This window comes from Lampetra fluviatilis, chromosome 2, assembly GCF_964198595.1.
Source record: "Lampetra fluviatilis chromosome 2, kcLamFluv1.1, whole genome shotgun sequence".
Lineage (NCBI taxonomy): Eukaryota > Metazoa > Chordata > Hyperoartia > Petromyzontiformes > Petromyzontidae > Lampetra > Lampetra fluviatilis.
In genome coordinates this window covers 9,850,610-9,866,361 of record NC_136276.1, presented here as the reverse complement: position 1 = coordinate 9,866,361, position 15,752 = coordinate 9,850,610, and the positions used below count along the sequence as shown (strand labels likewise).

The following is a 15,752-nucleotide window of genomic DNA, read 5'->3' as shown; positions in this document are numbered from 1 at the left end:
CATATCTCCATGGAACAAGTCATAGGATGAATGTCCCAGGCCTCTGTTTAAACACGGACTTGGCAATGCAGCCTAGACTGTATATCACATATACTCACAGACACACTCAACCCCAATACCGATTTACATAATGCCGTGTTGTACAACAGAGCATACGTATTACATAATAGAATTTGGTGATGCGTTGGCAGTGGTGCACAAGCACCATGAATAAAACACACTCAATGGTCGTTAATAATACTGCTTTAAAAGTTATATAATTGGCGACGTTTTTAGAATTGGCCCTTAATTTTTACGGATATTAAACAGTTTCATTGGCCAAAACGTCACCTATTGTCTTTTTTATTATTTTAAGGAAAGTTATTGACGAAGCCAGATGGTAGGATACTGTAAGAGCAGTCCTTGGAGTTTAGGTGTCGACTTTGCAACTTCTATGGCAGTGGTTCTTAACCTTTTTGGAGGTACTGAACCCCACCAGTTTCATATGCGCATTCACCGAACCCAAAATATTTTTTCAAATTCAAAACATAGGTATATGTTTTACTGGTGCACAATCATGAGTCAGGTGTGTGTCTTAACCTCCGCCGAACCCCTGAGACTGACTCACCGAACCCCTGGGGTTCGATCGAACCCAGGTTAAGAACCACTGTTCTATGGGATCTATCAGACGGAAGAAAAAGATGGCGAGGTAATGCGGCGTTAACTTCATTGGCTATAGTAATCTCTTTTCCACGATGAAAGTGATTATTATTGCACAAATGTCAGGTTCTGTTTTGTATGAAAACGATCAAACACCGCAAACAATAATCAGCTGGCTAAAAATTCCAAGCAGGGCACCCATGAACACGTTTTGAGACTGAGAAAATGTCACGAATAATCAAAGAAATATTATATGATGTGTCGCCCTTCACGTGCATGTCTCAATATCCACATAGTGTGAGGTGACTGTACTGCATCTATATCTACTTTTCCATAACAGGCTACGCACTTTGCTGCTGAAACCCATAAAATAGAAACCAGAGTATACCCGTTTAACACTATTGTAAACCACTGGTCCCAAAGGCTCATACGTTGATGGAATAAAATATAACTTTATTGTGATTTTTACGTGAACAAGACTTTTCTCTGCTCTGATTATTACATTGTCTATATAACAGTGTTGTAGCGTGGTTGGTCACAGTTATGTTGTTGCAAGGACTCAATTGGGGGGGGAGGGATCTTCTGTCCAATTTACCCCCCATCTGTGTTCCTCGGCGTCTGCAGGGCCCCCGTTTCCGGCCCAGTGGTGCATATGCGCCGCCTGCACCCTTGATAGCTACGCTACCGGTGAAAACACTTCCCATGGTTTTGCCTGGACACGTGTACACCAACACAATGGACCCCCTCCATCTCTCCCTCACCAACGCGGTCAGTGGTGGCGGGAGGCGAAAAAAACAAAACTAAGCAAAAGCTTTGGGCTCCAAATGGCTCAAGAAGAGGCCCAAGATACACGAAGAATTATGTTCACAATATGACTTTAATAACATCATACAACTGTGATATAATTATTTAACGTATTCATATGATTGTAGTCAGTTGATGCACCCGAAAATTATGTCTGCTTAGTGTCAGTGCTTGATTTCTGTCCGGAACGCTGTTTGCGTGACTTCTGTATTTGCATGCGTACTGTGTATTCTAGTGGTAGTGCCTTGCGCCGATAAACTTGCTCACAGCCAGCCTGGCAGTTTTCCGTAAAACATCGAGTAATAAATTAATCCCTGTTTAGGGCCCCCAGTGGGCTATCACCACCACTGCCCACGATCCATCATCTAATGAATAAACGTTCCGGCCCCGAACTCCACGTGAGACCCCCCCTCTCTTCTTCCCAGAGCTGCCAGGAATGCAAAAACAAACGCACGAGGCCCAACGTTGGGTCCCTTCAACGCGCGTTACATACCAGACTCACAGCAGCAGCCTCCTTGGATAGCTATGCCCACAAAAGACAAAGATCCCCAGTGTAGCTTACACAGGCTGTTGGGGCAAGTGCTGTTAGCGAGAATCTACGATGCCCGAAACGACGCACGAGAGGGAGGTGTGGATAGCACCACCACGCCCGGCTGCTTTTGTATCCCCAATGGTGATGTTAAGACACCACAACCAGGTACTCATTTGAGGCTGAGTCGATCTAGGGGAGGCCCGGGACGTGTTCAGATATTCGCCACCGATGCTGGCCGTGGGCAAAATTCGAACTGGGGTGTCCTGGTTAGTTGTGCAGCGCGCTAACGGCGACATTACCGGTTCCAACATGTCAGTGGAGATGCCTCGACACGTCCACAAACACACGTGTTTTCGTCGCGTCCTACGGGGCAATCACTGGCCTGTTTTCAAGCGTTTGGCGATGCCAAAGTTTGTTTACGCAGTTGACGACTTATTTACTTATTGGTTAAATTTTAAATATCGGCACTGTAGTGTGGCTACCTTGTTTTTGCTTTGGTCCCGAGTGTGTTGGGGGGTGGGGGGAAACGGTTGGAGAGAAGCCGGATGATCGCGTTATGTGGGCTATATCTCAGGCACGTTACATAACCCCGCACGCCGGCTATGGTGAATTATTATGCAGAATCTTGCTAGTTTTAGTGGCTGTAGATGCGATGCCCGGGTACAGTTTGAAACTGAAGCACAAATGTGTAGAATTTATTTCGGGGCAACCGTGATTCGTCCACTGCTGGATGAGGATTCCCCAAAGTCTGTGTATATAATACGTGAAGACAAAACGTATATAGTTGTATCTACAATTGACTGAACATTTAACATTGATTTTATTTTTGCAATTTCGTGTGGAGTGAAAAAAGCGAATAGAAAACCAATCGAACATTGGCCCCAGCCAAGCTATAAATGACAACACAATTGCATTTGATTTTTCACTTACAATCATTTGGCTGAAGTCCAGCAGTAAGAACTTTTAAAATATATATTGATTTTAATACCATGCATCCGTCATTTCCCTGTTTACCAAAGTTTGTACGAAAGTGTGGCCCTGGTGTCTGGTTACTTGAAGGGATCTCATAAGCAGTTCTATGATGTCGCCTTCCAAGGCCTTTGCTCAAACAGGGTGATGCACTGCTTTTTTGATAGTCCCAACTGGACATGAGTTCAATTCGAATCAAATGTTGGAGAAGACAAAAATATAAATGGAATGTAAAAAATATGTGAATTGGGGAGCGGTAGTGGAGTAGCCATGAACCCAGGCTACCTTGGTTCGATTTTCCGCCATGGCTAAAATCAATGGCGAGTGACATCTGAACTAGTCCTGCTGTCCCCCCCACCATTCACCAACTCGCACTGACTAGCGTGGAGAAGTATAGTCAGGTCTTCATCAGCAGTGCATTGACAAAGGGCAGTAAATCATTAATATTATATACCGTATATCAATGACAACAGTTGTAACGATTGTCGGTCAAAAGGTCAAATTTGTAACCATATACCCAAAAATCATTATTTATGTATGTACGTGCCTGTGTGTGGTTTTAGAAACAGCGTCACTTCAACCGTGTACTGGGTTTTATACATGAACTGCACCCAACAACATATTGTTGTGCCTACAATGCACCACTTTTTACAAACTTTCTGTAGGCCACAGTTGATGAGTGCCCATACGGTAGCTGCCCTACGAGATCTGGAGATGACGAACTTGTGGAATGATACTGCCACGTAGCAGGTCAGATTAAGGTGTAATTTCGACATCCTAGAATGTTACAAACTCAACTCACTTGAGACATTCATTGTGTTCTTGTCAGTCAAGCCATCTATATATTAAGTGGCTGTTTTTTTCTGGAGAGGTCCCTCGAGACTGCTCTGCCAATTTAAATAAATGAAGTATTATTTAAAAGCTTGTGATATGTAGTCATTGCGAGTTAGGTCGAAATTACAAATAATTCCACCTTTGACCCCATAATTCGAAACATTTGGCTAATTGACCACAGCATTGCTATTCAGCACGACCATTTACAATAGGATGCCAGGTAACACAGGCCCCATTCAAAATCGTATACTGTATAGACAGACGTATTAATATACTGTATTTCCAAAACCACGATTTATGAGAAAGACTATGATGCTCTTTGGGATATTTTGCCTGCTAATTGTTTTGTTGGGGGACATGTGAGTGACCCAAGAAAAGCCACGGTGGGATAGCACTGAAACTCTACATTGATAACATGTCACCGACCTACTTGCTGTACTGCTTATTTAGGCATATAGTTTTCTTGCAACTTCACCTCTGTCTAAACCAATACCAACCTTAAAGTCACCTTCATACATACAATGAAAACAGGAATAATTCTGATTTATTTTTGTGTGCAGATTATAGCTTAATTCCTATCACCCGAAACGTCATTTCCCATCTCTCAATTAGAAACACGGTTGTTTTTTGTTGCCTAATTAACTACACGAACACCACCACGGATATGTGCAGATATGATTAGGTAACATTTCTAAAGTGGCGCAAGGGAAGTACAGGAATACGTATGCATGTTAAACTTCTTTCGCATCGAACGTAGCCAACGGTGCTAATCGGAGGCGATAGCACGGTTGGCTAATCATAGCCAACCGTGCTAATATGCAAAACACGCAGGCTGCAAGGCTCCTAGTCCTGTGTAGTTGGATGTAGACATCGACACTGAACAGCGAGCAGACGCGAAATAGGCCGTGGTAAAACACTAAGATGAGCTTAGAGGTAGGCATAGTTGGCAGCGGTTGGGTTGTACTATTCCTAGTGAGTTTATCCTTAACCCTAATAACCACACAGCTACTAGTTTGAACCATTCCCAGCCAGCCACTTTTCCTAACCCTAGAAACCCCAGTCAACAAAACCATCTCTGACCTGACCCAACTAGCTGACCAGACGCACCAGTGCGAGCCCTCCTTAACCCTGTAAACGCTCACCCCACTTCCGACACTTCGACCCCGTTTCACGTGGCGCGTTCGCTCTTCAGCTTCACTGGTTACAGCGCCACCCCTCGGCCACGTGCTGTCCAGGGTCTGGATGGGTGCGTTGGAGGAAGAGGAGGGCGCATGGAGGGGGTGGGATGGAGTGGGCTGAAAGGGTGGGGGCCGGGAGAGAGGGGGCTGGGATGGAGTGGGCTGAAAGGGTGGGGCCGGGAGAGAGGGGGCTGGGATGGAGTGGGTGTGGGATGGAGGGGGCTGAAAGGGTGGGGGCCGGGAGAGAGGGGGCTGGGATGGAGTGGGTGTGGGATGGAGGGGGCTGAAAGGGTGGGGGCCGGGAGAGAGGGGGCTGGGATTTAGTGGGTGTGGGATGGAGTGGGCTGAAAGGGTGGGGACCGGGAGAGAGGGGGCTGGGATTGAGTGGGTGTGGGATGGAGGGGGCTGAAAGGGTGGGGGCCGGGAGAGAGGGGGCTGGGAATGAGTGGGTGTGGGATGGAGGGGGCTGAAAGGGTGGGGGCCGGGAGAGAGGGGGCTGGGATGGAGTGGGTGTGGGATGGAGGGGGCTGAAAGGGTGGGGGCCGGGAGAGAGGGGGCTGGGATTTAGTGGGTGTGGGATGGAGTGGGCTGAAAGGGTGGGGACCGGGAGAGAGGTGGCTAGGATTGAGTGGGTGTGGGATGGAGGGGGCTGAAAGGGTGGGGGCCGGGAGAGAGGGGGCTGGGATGGAGTGGGTGTGGGATGGAGTGGGCTGAAAGGGTGGGGCCGGGAGAGAGGGGGCTGGGAATGAGTGGGTGTGGGATGGAGGGGGCTGAAAGGGTGGGGGCCGGGAGAGAGGGGGCTGGGATTTAGTGGGTGTGGGATGGAGTGGGCTGAAAGGGTGGGGACCGGGAGAGAGGGGGCTGGGATTGAGTGGGTGTGGGATGGAGGGGGCTGAAAGGGTGGGGGCCGGGAGAGAGGGGGCTGGGATGGAGTGGGTGTGGGATGGAGTGGGCTGAAAGGGTGGGGCCGGGAGAGAGGGGGCTGGGATTGAGTGGGTGTGGGATGGAGGGGGCTGAAAGGGTGGGGGCCGGGAGAGAGGGGGCTGGGATGGAGTGGGTGTGGGATGGAGGGGGCTGAAAGGGTGGGGGCCGGGAGAGAGGGGGCTGGGATTGAGTGGGTGTGGGATGGAGGAGGACGAGGATGGAGGGGGGCTGGGAGAGAGGGGGCTGGGATGGAGGGGGATGGGATGGAGGGGGATGGGATGGAGGGGGGCGAGGATGGAGAGGGCTGGGAGGGGAGGAGACGCGGAGGGGTGGGGCATGCGATGGCTGCAGAGAGAGGAAAGGGGGCGGACCTGCACACACACACGCGCGCGCGTGTCCTCTTCCCTCCTCCCCACCACCTCTAATCCCCCCTCCCCAACCCATCCCCGCCAGCAGCAGCAAACAGCATTGCCGCTCCACCCGTGCGAGCCTCACTCTCCGCCTGGCTCGGCTGTGCTCGCCTGGCCGAGTGAGTGTGTGAGTGTGTGACAAGGGTGGGTGAGTGAGTGATCGAGGTGGCGAGGCTTCCCCGCGCTCTCCCCCCCATCGTGATCCACATCCGAGCGCCGCGTATTTAATCAAGGGGTGCCCGCGGTGGTCTCGGATCAGCGGGGATTTTAGCGAAGCTTCTGGGGGGCAACACGCCGTGGCAGCTGACTTGTTTATCACCACTGTACAGCACTGCACTGCAATCGTTGGCTTTATTAACACAACAATCATCAGTTGTAATACTTGTTACAATTCTCAACCTTTTGTTTTTTTTAAGGATATCAATGAAGGCAATGCATTTGTAGGCGCGGCGATAACAACGCAAGCGGGAAGATAACAGTGAAATAACAATAGCTTGCTGCAGCAAGAATAACGAAAAGTTGCGAGGACTGGGGGGAGGGAAGCCTCCCCTCCCATCGCCTCCCCCGGAGTGGGGGGGGCAGGAGCGACCCTGCTTCTGTGCATCCTTCCTCGTGTCTTCCCTCGTCTGCCCCGCGTCTCCCGTCTCCTCCCCGTCTCTTCTTCGTGTCCACCCCTTCGGTCCCCTTCGCCAATTCGCCCGGACCCCCAAACCGCCTGTCAATCCCGCCTGGTCCCGTCTCGCCGTCCCATGGACAGCGCGTCCATCATCACGCAAGTGAGCAAGGACGAGGAGCCGCACGGAACTCCGCTGCACGACAAAGGTAACCCCCTCACCCCAACTCACCCCACCACCACTCACCCCAACTCACCCCCCTCACCCCAACTCACTCCACCACCACTCACCCCAACTCACCCCACCACCACCACCACTCATCCCAACTCACCCCACCACCACTCACCCCACCACCACAACTCAACCCACCACCACTCACCCCAACTCACCCCACCACGACGAACCCACCACCCCAACTCACCCCTCCTCACCTCATCAAGACGAACCCACCACCACCCCAACTCACCCCAACACCACAACTCACCCCACCACTACCACCACCCCAACTCACCCCACCACGACGAACCCACGACCACCACCACCACCACAACTCACCCCACCAAGACGAACCCACAACCACCACCACCCCAACTCACCCCACCAAGACGAACCCAGAACCACCACCACCACCATACCAACTCACCCCACCAAGACGAACCCACCACCACCACCCCAACTCACCCCACCACCATCACCATACCAACTCACCCCACCAAGACGAAGCCACAACCACCTCACCCCAACTCACACCACCACCACCAACAACAACCCTCCACCTTCCCCCCGGCTTACATCGACTCCGCAGCCGCTGCACACAACGCGGCTCAGCTTCGCGCTCTGGCATCATCTCGGCCACGGCGCTGACGATGTGAGCTCCAAAGTAGGGCCATTTCGCGAAACGTCAGCACGCTACTTAATATTTATTGTTGTTCGCACTGTAAATGGCGGTGTTGGGGATATGTGTGGCGAGTATTTTTTTTAAGTTGCGCCAGTGGGGTTTCCTAATCTTAACGATTTATTTTTAAAATGTCAGTCTCATCATCAGCCATGGCCAATCCACTGCTGGATGAAGCCACCCCCGTCCATCCATCACAATCTTGCGACAATTAATAACGACAACTTCCATCGCGCCTGTAACGTGGCAATCCATTACAAGGGCGCTGAACAAACAAACAACAACAACAACACATCAGCCGCAATTCGTCAATGTTGCGACGCAGCGATTCGTCCACCTCGAGCACCTTGCCGACGCGTTCCCCTCGTGGCTCTCATTATTGTACGCCAAGGACCGATTAAGATTGTGTAGGACCCTGGGCTACAGGTACTGTGAGCCCCCCCCCCCCCCCCCAGTAATATAAAAAAAGAAAAACAAAGTTAAATAAACTGTATTTTTTACAAGGCTAACAACAAATAAAAATGCAGCGTTCACAAATGGAAAACAACTTTTCACTTAACCTCTGGAGGCCCTCCAGCTGGCGGAGCTGCAGCCCCCTAAAGCCCCGTGCCATAATCCAGCGGTGATTGTACCGCACTGTTGTTGTTGTTGCGGTTGTTGTTCAATCCGAGTGGAGTTCCCCCACCCGTGTACATCGTTGTCCCTGTGTGTGTGCCGTGCGGCTCGGCGACACGAAGCCTCCCGCGACGGTCGGGTCCGTGATGATTCGCCACCCTGTTTGACCCCCGTGCATCACCCGCGTGTAACCCCCCACCCCCAGCCTCCTTGCAATGATTGTGGAGAGCCACGGACTTTGTCTGGTGGTGTGATTGTGTTAAATCTTCCTCGCTCGTGATTGCTGCTGCTGCACCACGGTAATAGCCACCGCCGGGTTGTTTTGATAATCATTATACCGGAATAATGAGGCCGTCGGGAGTCTTGCACGAGCATCCAACGTTGTTCTGATTTTAGTTCCTAAACGTTGCCAACATGTCTCATGATTATATAATCATCATCATCATGCAGAGGCACTCCATGATTCAACCCACTGCTGCATGTAAGGCCCTCCCCAAGCCGTCGCCATCTCTCACGATCCTGCCATGCAACCATCAATCCATCCATCTCGCACCTGCACACGAAACGATTTCTTTTGGCTCCATCCTCCTTGATAATTGGCTCCATCCTCGTTCTTTTCTCTTTTCTTGGCCATCGGAAATCATCCCGCGCGCGAGCGACGTCTTACTCCCTCTCTTGGCTCCCTCCTCGTCTGCACGTGGTTTATTTGATGGAAGTTCTGAACAATGACTGCTAACACACACACAGTGAAGCCTACTTGCTCAAGGAGGTAAGTGTGAGGAGGGTAGGGTGTAGGGGGGATTTTGGAGGCTTGCTTGCGGTTCTATGTAAATGAGCCTTTGTACTTTTGTAGTAGCTTGGGCTGCTTCTTAATCTCAAGTTCAAATATGAGTCGAGTGTCTTCACTTGAAATGGCAAATCTCAATAATAAAAGAACGGCCAAACGTAGAGGCTAGAAACTACATGGACAGTGTTTATCGTAACCATCCTAAATGGTGTATCCAGATGCCACTAATTCATTTTATTAAACCGGCACTATCAGTTAAGAGGAACATTGCTCGTGTTTTTGTATACGCTGTCGTCATCAATTGTTTATCCACTGCTGGATGAAGTGCTTTCGGCATGCCGTCGCTACACCTCGCGTTCCACTTTCAATGTAGCTGCCATGCCGTCGTCGGTCTATATCGGCCTTTACATCCCTTCCAGCGATGATGACGATGATGAAATGTATGCTAAGTGATGTGATGTTTGCATCCTGTAATAGCACGTGCTAACATGTTTACAGACATCTGTGCCGCCGACGTCATCATCGTCACCTTCATCATAATGAGCAACCATGATCTGTTTTTCTTTGTTTATATGAAACGGAAATTCACCCTCGTGAAATGTGCGTACACGTCGGTGCTACTCCGCGTTGCATGTATGGCGCCGCATACGCGCACAGCGTGTGCTGCATTGCATGTTAAGGTGACTCTGTGGGGACGCATCGATACAATGCAACAGTGGCTTGACGATGCTGTGCTGGTGCGCTCACCGATACTGCAATCTATTCACGTTGTAAATTATTGAGCGCTTAAGAGCCGCGGCTTTTGGGGGAGGTGGGGGAGGTCGGCAGCTTTAGCTTACGTCGCGACCCACAACTTCTGTTGCGCACACACATCACAAACGGCAACGAGTGTCGCTACCGTCCGGGGAGGAATCCCTAGCATCGCATGCATACGACTACTACTACTACGGGCTTTGTCCTCGACGGTGACATCATCTCATAACGTTTCAGCCAAACCAGCACTTTTCTACGCACCCCACAGCACTCGCACAAACAGCGCTGATGAAGCACCCACTGCGCTGTGTGCGCCATGGTGCCAAGAAGATGGAGATGGGGGGGGGGCACAATGGTGTTGGTGGCTGATGGTGCAAACTGGCCTGCCTTCGATTCCGGATTTCACCGGCCAACATTAGCAGCGATTATCTGAACCGGTCCCGAGCATCATTTAATATTTGTCCACTCGGCCTCGATGGAGTACCGGGTGGGGGTGGTCGTGTCAACATCAGCACTGGGGAAACAAAGCCATACCAGCTGAGCCTCGTGTGCCCGTGCCGGCGTTCATAGGTGCTCGCTAACAGCACTTGCCCCAACAGCCCTGTGTGTTCATACGTAGGTGGGATGGTTAGGTCGGTCGTGGTGGGGGGGGGGGCGGTCTTTAAGCCATAACAAAACGCGTAACGTGAAAAACAACCCATCGCTTTGATAAAGTGATACAAACAACCAACACGGGTATTTTTGTCACGCGTTTGCCGGCGGTGACCTGCTGACCCCTCGTCACCGCTTGTGCTGCCAATGCACAGCTAATCTTGGGCGCCGAGTCTCAGATTTATGAGGCTGTCAAGCAGCTCGTAAATAATATGTCGGCATCATCGAGATCACCGTCACGCGTGTCCGTCCACTGTGTAATTGCGTACAACCACGTGCACAAGCACATTCTCGAGCTCGCCCCGGTTAAAATTAGCCATGTGCTCGGAAAGGGCTAGGCCGTTCGGGTGTCGTCGTCGTCGTCCCCACCGCATAGAACGAGAGCGAGAAACCAAATCTAATTGTTGTCTGGTATCTGCTTGTGTTCTGGTCAGTGACACGAGTCGTCAGCTTATTTTGGTCACGGCCAGGCGCTTATAACCCACGCGCTTGGTCGAACATTTTGGTGGCTTTTTAATGTTTTTCTTCTAATTAAGCGCCTGTTTTTGTGAGGGTAGTGATGGTTCATCGTGTTCTCCGGATTCGGAGACAACCGTTTTCCTCTCCGGCGTGTCCGTGACCAGATTCGTGTAACTTCATTGACACCCAAGCACAGCTTTAAGACGCGTTTTACTTTCCCGATAGTCTTCTATCATCCGGAGACGATTGTTGAAGACGCCGATCCTTAGTAGCATTTTGAAACGGCGCTTGTGTCACGTACAAGGATATTGTACATGGTGGAGTGGATAAAGAGCACCAGGGCCAACAACAACAGTTCATTCGCCAAATGATTGGGTCAAATGTCGTTTTTCTGTCGTTTTGACTTTGCTCTCATTAACTACATACATGTATTACATGCTTTTGCAATAACATCTCATTTAGTAGAATTGGTGGATCGGCCTCGGAGGAGTTCTCTGAGCATGTGTACAGATTACGTGCTTGTATAGACACATTCCTTTGCTGATAACTTAATTCGTTAAGTCCAGGCATGTTGTTTATGAGCATGACCTCTAAAATGTTATTGCTTGGGTGGGACACTCAAACTTGCTGTGTAATCTCCTCTTGTAACCGGTAGAAGGCTTTGCTTTCCATCGGCGTTGGCATTACACTTTAGTGAGACAAATTACTTTGTTCACTGATGATCGACAGCGTATATATTTAAGTGTTTAGTAGGAGCCTGAAAACAGTTTCGATTTGTTTTTAGTGCTGGTGCATTGAGTACATCTGGTACACTTGTGCCTCACAGCAACAAGGCCCTGGGATTGATTCATCACTCGGACACCTTTCTGTGCAGAGTGTGTATGTTCTCCCCGAGTTCTGCATGGGTTTCCTCCGGCTTCTCCGGTATTCTTCCCTTATCTAAACAACATGCAATGTCACTGGTGATGGCCATACATCGTGATGCTGAAAATCATCTGCATATTACTCAATTGGGCTTTGCCCCATATACTGCAAATACTTGGCAGAACCCTCTTGAAAGGAAGAGTCTTGAGACTCAGTGAGGCAACCTTTGGTAATCAAGCGTAATAGCAATGCTCACCCTGCCCCATTGGTGAAACTAATACGACTCTGGGCTGTAATTTTAGGGGGGTTTGGACTCCTCTAACAAGAATATACTTGACTGTATTTGTGATAAATGTAAACTTTCTCGTTAATCTAGAACATTATTTTAATGTACATAACTTGCTAGATCTATATGCATTAGATCACATCAGAATGTAACTAATTATGTATGCTTCTTTTTTAAATTATAATCCCGTCGTTCTTCTCAGACAGTTTCTGTTCAATATCTTCTACTTTATTTAATAGCAGAACATGTGGTAACACGTGTTTGTTGGGTGTAAACCTGCTGTTTTATATTAGACAATGCATTTACACGTGGTCAAAAAAGTATTTTTAGTCAAAGTACTTCATAGATTCGCAGTCACAAACCTTTGTTGTGCGGTACCTACACGGGCGAATATTATAAAACCTCACAATATCGTGGTTCAGGTACTGAAGTGATATAAAGCTTTCAGATGACATGTAATATATTGCACCGTAATTATTTTTGTTAATGATGTTTTTGGGTAGAAAACTATTCAATAAATGTATGATGAATCACGTGTAGTTTGGCATCCAGAAACATATCTTATGACACTTGAATATAGGTGCTTGCACAGGATACCAGGAATTTGATAGAAGGCTAGGGTAAGCAACTTGGAAGTTTGGATATAATGTGACAGGGAAAAAGGACACAATTAAATTACATTTCTAGTTCTGAGAATGAAAAGAAAAATAGTTTTACTGTACTGCGACAAACATTTATCTCCGTAGCAGGATGTCTGGAAAAGTGAAGCCTCCTAATGTGGTTAAAAAGTAACTTGAAGATATTATATTTCAGAAGCAGCTACGAGATGGGGATGCACTGCTTACTATCTGACTGTACACTGTCTTACAACTGGGATAAAATTGGGGGAAATTACATTTTGTTTCTTTAATGTCAACGCCCATTCACGCCGCCACCGACGTTGTTTTCGGCAAAACCCTTCCCACCCCTCGGCGTACGAAGGCACCAAACTTGGTGCTACTGCGAGTGAGTGAGCGAGCGTGCCGGCAAGGCGCGCACTTGGTGTCACGAGTGGTCATTAGTGCAGTGCTTAGCGGCTGGGTGTCACATCTCTGTGTTTAACGCTATCTTCATTAGAGGACTAATAGCTGCCCGAGTGAGCTCATTTAAACCGGGCATTTAATTACTTGAGCCCACCTGCTGAGGCCGCGGACTTGGCCACGGAGGGGCGGCCGAACGGTGTGTGCGTTTCTCGGGTTTATTATTATGAGCGACCAGTAAAGCACACACCACAGGGCCTCGGCAAAGGCCTTTTTACCCCCTTCGTAAGTGCTTCGTCCCCGGCCATCGCTCACCACTTCGTGTAAACCTAGGGGTGGGTGGCTTTTTCTTAGCAGAGCGGTCAGTGAATGTGGAGGGTTCAGTGTGGAGGTGCTCCACTCACACTCGCAAATGTGAAGCTCGAGTGTTCACGTAGCTGTTTGTAAATATGAGCTCTCTCGTGAGTTGAAACAAGCTCGTTAAATTTGTAAGTTTGGGTGGTGGTGGTGCAGCCCTGCAAATGCTCACTCACGCCTCTATTAGAAGAAGCTCCTAGAGCAGGGGTCGGCAACCTACGGCTCTGGAGCCACATGCGGCTCTTTACGGGCTGCTTCTTGACGATGAGTACGTATGTACTCAGATGCATTGCGGCTCTTGAAATACTGAATTTTGTACCGAATTGGAAAGAAATGGCTCTTCTTGTTATTTTGGTTGCCGACCCCTGTCCTAGAGGATAGTTGGCCGACACTTCCACGTTGGCCAGATGCCTTGGAAGCGGATGGTATGCAATGGAAAAAAGGGGGAAAAACACGAGGTTGGGAGAGGTGTGCGGAGGAGTGGTTGGCGAAGTTATGCTTTTTATCTGCTCAGTACAGTGAGAGAGAAGTACGTGAACAAGCCCCACAAGTAGCTGTTGAGAGCAATTCCAACTACAGTACAGCCTACTTAATTTTCTGAGTTTTTAGTATTTTGAGCAGTGGCGGCTCCTGCAAAATCTCTCAGGGGGGGCAAATGTCTGGATGATTGATAAGGATAAGGTCCACCCATGCAATGGATAAATTAACAGCTTAAGCATGTAAAGGCAACTTCACTTCTTTAATATTAATGAAAAATAAAGTGACTCTTACAATACATCTTGTTTGTTTCTATACTCACTATTAATATACAATCCACTCAAGTTTCTTTTATTAAAGATTCCACTAGGTGGCGACAAATTATATTGTTGGATGAAACGTGCTTACGTATGATGACGTAAGCACGTTAGGGCGAGCCCTCCCGGAAGCCATAGAGAATGCATTGCAGCGCCCCCCGGTCGAAAAAAAACATCTTTGAATGTAAGTCTATGGGGCCACTCGGGGCGATTCTCAGCCGGAGTGAAATCGCCCAAAAAGAGGCGGTACTCCACAGAACGTGACATGACGCTGATTGGACTATATCCGGAGGCACAGTGACGGCTAGCGTGACTCTGTGGTTGAATGACATTGGTGGTGCGTCGCCCAATCGCCCTAATGAAGAAACCGCCCCTGATTTTGAGAATCGCTGAAAGTTTTGATTTTTCCAAAAGTAAACATCAGAGCAGAATATGTTTTCATTGCATTTCTATGCTCATCATAAACGGCCATGAGCTGTCTTGCTGAATGAATGCCTCCTCGAGCCATTTCCATCTCTCACGAGTCTGCGTTGTGGCAATCCATCTCGCTCCTGCGTAAAGAGCTGATCCAAGAGCCCAATCTTCTCGGTAGATGTCATGCTCGGTTATTAGCCTCAAAGTCTGCAGTACCTATCATGATTTCCACGAACACCTGGCATAGAAACTTCAGGTTGCGTTTACTTTGGAAAGATTTCCTGCGCGCGTGCAAGTGACTCGGCCTTGCAGAACTGTGGCGTTGTTTTTATCTCGTAACAACTTTTACTATTTTAGGCGTTCCCTTGTCAGTCTGCCCATGCCTACGTAGCTCTAATTCCCAACAGGTGCTAGTGCCAACTCGCTCTGCACCTGCACGCCGTTTTGCTTTGAGCTGTTTAGAAAAATATAACAAATAACAGGAACAAAGCGAAAAAAACATGCATACTACTTTGCTTTGAGATTCGGAAATGAAATGGGATCTTAGTCATTCACGGAGGGATATTTTTTCTTTACATTTCAGAAATTTCCACTTCACTGGCTGTTATCAAAGGCAATTTGCGCCGGCAGAAGTCACCGAGCTCGCTTTACCTGGTGGCCCTTTGTGCCAGCAGCGGCTTTCCACAAAGCAGCGCCGCTTCCCAGCAAACTCGGTGGCTCCAGTATTGTGTGGAACATCTGTAAAGAGACAGCCACTGTCAAACTCGATTTTATGTAATGGTGGGGGGGGGGTTCTCCCCAATGTACTTAATTCAGTTCGAACGGCTTTAACGAAAAGCGACGATGGGATCTTGTCTGAATTATTCCGCATGGGCAGCGAGTGGGTCTTTGCTTGTGAACGTGGTCCCATGGGTTTGCTTCAGCAGCGGTGACTGCCCGTATAGGTTGTGCAAG

At 49.0% G+C, this 15,752-nt stretch overlaps 2 protein-coding genes across 5 annotated transcripts in view; one reads left to right on the top strand and one right to left on the bottom strand.

Moving 5' to 3' along the window:
- The window catches only part of LOC144941972 (guanylate kinase-like), a 174,514-nt gene that overhangs the window by 17,998 nt on the left and 140,764 nt on the right, over positions 1-15,752 (bottom strand). The window lies entirely within an intron of this gene.
- The window catches only part of LOC144941951 (carboxy-terminal domain RNA polymerase II polypeptide A small phosphatase 1-like), a 49,030-nt gene continuing 39,569 nt past the window's right edge, over positions 6,292-15,752 (top strand). For 2 of the 4 annotated variants that reach the window (XM_078868506.1, XM_078868496.1), the window contains exon 1: positions 6,292-7,112. In XM_078868506.1, coding sequence (XP_078724632.1) covers positions 7,040-7,112 — 73 coding nt within the window. In that variant the 5' untranslated portion in view covers positions 6,292-7,039. The remainder of the gene's footprint in view (positions 7,113-15,752) is intronic. The other 2 variants (XM_078868525.1, XM_078868516.1) reach the window with 1 other exon arrangement.